The sequence below is a fragment of the Cicer arietinum genome, chromosome 6, assembly GCF_000331145.2.
Source record: "Cicer arietinum cultivar CDC Frontier isolate Library 1 chromosome 6, Cicar.CDCFrontier_v2.0, whole genome shotgun sequence".
In the NCBI taxonomy this organism is placed as follows: Eukaryota; Viridiplantae; Streptophyta; class Magnoliopsida; order Fabales; family Fabaceae; genus Cicer; species Cicer arietinum.
Genome location: NC_021165.2, coordinates 11,592,274 through 11,598,539, shown reverse-complemented (window position 1 = coordinate 11,598,539; position 6,266 = coordinate 11,592,274). Strand labels below are relative to the sequence as shown.

General features: G+C 33.8%; 1 protein-coding gene across 1 annotated transcript in view; it reads left to right on the top strand.

Annotated features, from left to right (window-relative positions):
• The window catches only part of LOC101512427 (uncharacterized), an 8,821-nt gene extending 2,790 nt beyond the window's left edge, over positions 1 to 6,031 (top strand). The window contains exons 3-6 of the mRNA XM_004504523.4: positions 2,256 to 2,547; positions 2,631 to 2,716; positions 2,839 to 2,930; positions 5,146 to 6,031. Coding sequence (XP_004504580.1) covers positions 2,256 to 2,547; positions 2,631 to 2,716; positions 2,839 to 2,930; positions 5,146 to 5,393 — 718 coding nt within the window. The 3' untranslated portion in view covers positions 5,394 to 6,031. The remainder of the gene's footprint in view (positions 1 to 2,255; positions 2,548 to 2,630; positions 2,717 to 2,838; positions 2,931 to 5,145) is intronic.
• The last annotated feature ends 235 nt before the right edge of the window (positions 6,032 to 6,266 follow it).

The following is a 6,266-nucleotide window of genomic DNA, read 5'->3' as shown; positions in this document are numbered from 1 at the left end:
GACTCTAAACACTGGTTATCCACATTTTGCAGTAGCAGCAATAGTTACTGCAAATCAAGGTCATGTAGGATTTGTGAGGCTCTTTTAGCGGCCACTAATTGGTTAGGATTTGTGATGCTCTTTTTACCCTCTGTTATATTGAATTTAAATTTTTTAAGGACTTGTATGTCATTTTCCAATTTGAGTTTAAGTTGCCCTACTTCTCTTCCCACTTATTCAAGCAAGAAAAACAAAGAGACAAAATAGACTCTCTGTTTTGCACCGCGTTTCTACCACTGCAAAGAAAAATAGGCACGGCAACACTCATTCTGATGACAACAGTGGTGTTTTCCAGTGACAGAGACCATGTTTACGATGGTCACTGTCACGCTCAGATTCTCTATCCTTTCCTGGCATTGTTTCTCAGTCCTTGCCCCTGTTTTTTGACATTCGTGTATCAGCAAAGTGCAAAGACCAAGTAGCACCCTACACAATAGACACTCTGTGCTGATAGTGATTCTATTTAAATAATCACTTGTTATTTTGAATACTTTTTGAATTATATTGGGTCTTGATTTTGAATGTTAGTGACAAATTATATATGTTAGTTATAATTATTATTATCTATGACTATCCCTTTAATTTTGTGTATTTTTATATTTTTGAGTATTTATGTGTATACTGTTGGGATTTATGTTTAGTTTGTATTCTGTTTTTAGTATTCACAATAGCACTACTGCTATCTAAGATTAGCAACATTTCAATGTGAGATGCTGCATGCATTAAGGATGACGACGAAAAATTATTGGTCACAATACACAATATCAATGAAAGATGGAAGAATTATTTTCATATAAACATATTAATGAAGGGGTCACCTATTCTTTGAACTCTAACAGTCTAATCCCTAGAAAGGAGGATTAAAATTACTCTTAATATTGAAAAATCTGAGCATGAGGTAAAGGAAGAATTTGAGAGGATAGCAAATGACAAGGTAGTTGGACTAGATGATACATCTATTGAGGTATGGAGGGGCTAGGAGAGAAAAACATAAGATGACTAATAAAGTTTTTCAAGAAGACGATGAGGTCTAAAGAGCATGTTAATAGAATGGTGGAGAAACACTTTAATCCCTATCTTCAGGAACAAAAGTAATATGCAAACGTAAATTATAAAGGGATTAATTTTATGAGTCCTACTATGAAGCTTTAGGAAAGAGTAATTGATTGTGATTATGACAAGAGATGCACATCCCTATCTTCAAGAACAAAAGTAATATACAAAGTTGCGTAAATTATTAAGGGGTTAATTTTATGAGTCATACTATGAAGCTTTAGGAGATAGTAATTGATGGTGATTATGACAAGAGATACACAACCCTATCTTCAAGACCAAAAGTAATATACAAAGTTGGGTAAATTATTAAGGGGTTAATTTTATGAGTCTTACTATGAAGCTTTAGGAGAGAGCAAATTTAGTGGTGATTATGATGAGACGCACATCACTAGAAATCAGTTTGGTTTTATATCAAATTATTAAGAGAGATTTAGAGGTAAAAGGCCGTTTTGGTACCTTGATGCACACAGGATTGTCATGTTGATTGATTTATGTATTCCACCCCATCTAACCCAGTGGTGTAGAGCTTGGTGGCTGTAGTTGCATCTTTGCTTCAATTTATGCGCTTGTTGTGTTTAATTCACTTCTTTTGAGCAACTTATTCGACTGCCTCGAGCAACTATATTCATAAGCAGCATTTTTGTTGGGTTTCACAATAGCATGTTGCTTTTTGAATTAGATTTTGAGTTTCAAGTGGCAATATTGAGTAGTTAAATAGTTACCAAATTTCAAGGCAGTTGTGCAACACCTCATGTTTTATTTGTATTTTAACTGTTTAGATATAATTGTTTGAAAAAGATTGGCTGTCAGCTGGAAGAGCGAATAAAATGTTTGCATATGGTTATTGGCGGCGCTGCATTTGAGGGTATGGAGAGCTCTAGACAAATGGAGATTAGTGAGACAGTGAGATATCTAGACATTTCTTGTCTATGATATCTTATCATATCTCACTCCTTCACTCTTCATTACATCCAACTTTCAGCCTACCAAGAACACTTCAAAATTTTAGGAATATAAGTTTATTGGTTTCATTTGGTCCTTGTAGACGTTGAGATTTCGGTTACGACAACAACATATAAATTGGTATTGAATTTTGATGGACTAGTGATTCATTTTAGATCTCAATGTATTGGATATGATAGTTTTTCTTATGTCGTTAGGTACACAAGTGAAGATAGTGATGGTGATTACTACAGAGACTCATGTAGTGAAGGAAGCAGTGATTATGAATCTGGAAAAAGGACCGAATGTTTTATGGCACAGAGAAGCAGTAAACACCTGACAAATGGCGTCTCTTCTCAAATGAGCACACTGTCTGTACACGATAAACACAATACGGTACAAGAAGGCTTTTCTAGTAGTGATGACAGTGAAACTGGAAATCCTCAAGAACTGCTTTTTCAGTATTTGGAGCAAGGTCATCCTTATAGTCGTGAACCGTTGGCTGACAAGGCAATAACTTATCTTAATTAATTTGTGGCTTTTTTTACCCTTAATCTGTACAGTCCATCTTATATTGTACAATATTTGCACAGATACTAGATCTTGCACGCCACTATCCCGCCCTCAAGTCATTGAGAAGTTGTGATTTATTGCCAACAAGTTGGATGTCTGTTGCATGGTGATCTAATGCTTAACTATTTCCCTTTTTTTCGTTTTTCCTAGACATAACATGATTAAATTTATCTGATGCGTTAGTGCTGATTTTTTTTGTTGGTTATCAATTTTAATGTCTTTTTCTAGGTATCCTATATATCGAATACCTACAGGTCCTACATTAAAAGATTTAGATGCATGCTTTCTAACCTACCATACACTCCATACATCCTTGACAGGTAATTTATGGAACCTCAAGCCTGTAAACAACTGCAGTGGTATCTTGGCTTTATACAGCACTTATTTTGGCTCAATATTTTTAGTGGATTTAATTGAGTATTTTTAATATTATTTCCTTTTGTGTTGCCCCCTGTATTTGCTCTCCGAAGTTGGAGAATCAAAATAGTCTACTCTTTCCTTTATCCTTTATAATATCAGTCAGAAATAAAAAAAACAAATTATTCCTTTTTTGTCTGCTAAAATAAAAAATGGGGTTCTTCTCCAATGGCTTGTATCTAGTGAATTTCATTTTTTTTTTCTTTCACTTGACTTTTCTAACTCTTGGGAGTAACAAAGTGCTTCCTCAGCTTTTATAAATATAGTAGTTAATCATGTTCACTTTATGTGTTTGTGCTTGAGTGTTTTGCATGGAAATAAACACTAGAAATTTTGTTTAGGACTGATAATATGTGATCAATTACTTTAGCAAATGAAGTACAGGCCGAGTAAACAAAGGAAGAGTGATTGTGTGTTAAGCATCATTCTATTTGATTAAAAGAGGTAGGTGGGTTTTCCCATTACTATAGGTTTCCATTACTATAGGTTTTGTCTAGGGATCAATTTTGAGCCCTTGTTTTTATATTGGTTGTTCACGTGCTCTCTAAAACCCAAGAGATAGTGTCACCAAGTGGGCTTTTACCAAATGAGATACATGGAATGCTAGGGATATGGAGAAAAGCTTTGTGAGCGCATGGTTTTCGCTTAAGTAGAAGGATAACAGAGTATTAGAATGTAAGTTTGGCTAGAGTCACACAAATACTATCGTAGAGTGAATATCGGGGGAACATACCACAAACAAATAAGAATATCATTTTATATAGAGTAGTGAGGAATTTTGGGACAAAAAATATATCCGCTGGGTTTCAAACTTGGTACAACTCAAAGTCATGATACTATTGTCTTATGGTTTAGTTATCTTGGGTCTATCCTACAAAATGATGTAGAAATAGAGGAGGATGTCCACCATGGAATTCAAGCTGGGGGGATGAAGTGGAAGTGGAAGAATTCTTTGGCCACAATTTGATAAAAAGGTGTTGTTCAAGCTTAAAGGAAAATTATACCGGACAAATTAAAACTTGCTACGTTTTTGTTGAAGTTATGGGTTTTAGATAAAAGGAGGACATAAATAATAAGAGCTAAAGAATTATTGATAATAACACGATACAAAGCACTAGACACTAATCCCTATTTATAGGAATAAAAGATTCCTAATCTTAAATAAATTGGAAAATCTGAGAACAAATCATAATATATCTTATATAAAATAGAAAATCTAATCCTTAGAAATCATTTTAGGTTATAAATTGATCCTAGAAAGTAATCTGAAATACTCTACTATAATATCAAAGGTATAATCATAAAATATTTTCGTATATTCTAACTTGCATTGAATTTATTGTTGGGCATTAAAAAGTCAACTAAAAATTAAGATCAATGTTCAGGGATAAAATGCTACATAAAAATTGGTAAAACAAGACAAACTTGGAATAAGACTGATATCATCAGAGAAAAAATATGGGTCAGTAATTTTATTGTGAAAAGATGTAGAATCTTATCTTGAGGTGGTTGTGGAAAAGACTTAGAAGCACCAATAAGGAGAGTAGATATGATAGAGGATAGTCCATTAGTTAATGATAGAGGAAAACCAAAGAAAACTAACTAAACTATTAGAAAAAAATTGGAGTTTTGAATGACCTATCTTTATTCGTTAGATATGATTCATGTTTGGACTTAATGGCATTGTTTGATACATGCATCCGATCCCAACGAAGTTTTGATTGTTGTTGTTGATGTTGTTGTGGATAGTCTTTTTAATTTTTTAGTCCAATTGTGTCGAGACCAATTTTAGAATTTGTTAGAAATGGCTGGCATCATACTGTCAACCATACAGCTAGCTAGGAACAGAAAACGTTCAAGTCGACAACTGACTTGTAACCACATTTTTATGGCCTTATGAAAGATAATTTGATAGAAGCATGATGCTTTGTAAATATCTAGTAATTTGAAATTGACAAAATGGAAAAACACAAACTAATTCTTGTAACACATTACTCAACTTGCTGGTAGTTGTTATGCGAAAAAATAAACCGTGCTTTCAAAAACATCAAATATATATCTGTTCGATGCAGTGTGGAGTGATTTATTTTCAACTTATTTTATGTTTATTAATTGCAGGAAGTGGACCCACTCCTGGTCCTGTACTGGTTTATCCCAGTGAGATGGATGGTGTACCAAAGATTTCCATTCCTACTTTTGCAATGGCCGCCTATAAATTAAAGGGATCTATTTGGATGAAAAAAGAAGTTGGTGATAATCAAGTAATGAATTCCCTCTTGCAGGCTGCAGATAAATGGTTAAGGCTAGTTCAGGTGAACCACCCGGATCATCAGTTCTTTAAATCGCACGGCACGTATTACAAATGAATTGAGTGATATGACATGCCAGTTTCGTTCCCTTTGGCTAAAACTAAGCCTTAATTTCTGTGTTCATTGCCTTGGTGCAAACTTTATAAAAGTCCATCCATCTGTAGAGATTGTGATGACATGGTATGGTGGGGACAGCCCAATTGTCGGTTTTTGTTATACACATAAGCAGCACAAAAGATGAAACTGATCTCAAGCGATGAATTCGTAGAGATCGGCAAAGTAGAAAAAGAAAAAAAAAAAGTGGTTTTTATAAGTAAAACTCCCTACTGAAAAGGGAGAGAAACTAAATATGAAACAAAAGTTAAGTGGGTAATGGCAAACAGATTAACAGAGAGGATGTGTGGGTTTAAGGTAAATTGTATATGTCTTTACAGTTCAATAGTGGCTGTGATGATCCCTTTAATTTCTGGACATAAATATTTACACATGTTGTGATTATAGAAGAAAATGGAAGAAATACTAGATTTTGCTGTGTGGTAAGGCACAATTTTGGCACTATCTGATGAATATCTTTGTTGTTATGATGATAGGAAAGATAGTATTGTACAATATTTTGCTTTTTTTTTTCCTTCTCAAATAAATGTTGCACTCTTAATTAAAATGTCATTCCTTTGGGATTCTTGTTGTGAGAAACACATGATCGTCTTGTTGTTATTAGACAATGTTAATTATAAGTTCCATGAAGATGGAATGCTAGGTAAAGTATCCATGAAATCAATCTTTTAATTTATTTTTATAGACGAATGCTAGTATATTAGTTATGTTGGTATTTTTTTCTCCTTTTCCAGGATTTGAACATTGGCCCTTTTACTCTTTTACCTCTTCAACTGAAAGTTCAAACCAATTGAGTTACCAAACTTCACATCAATC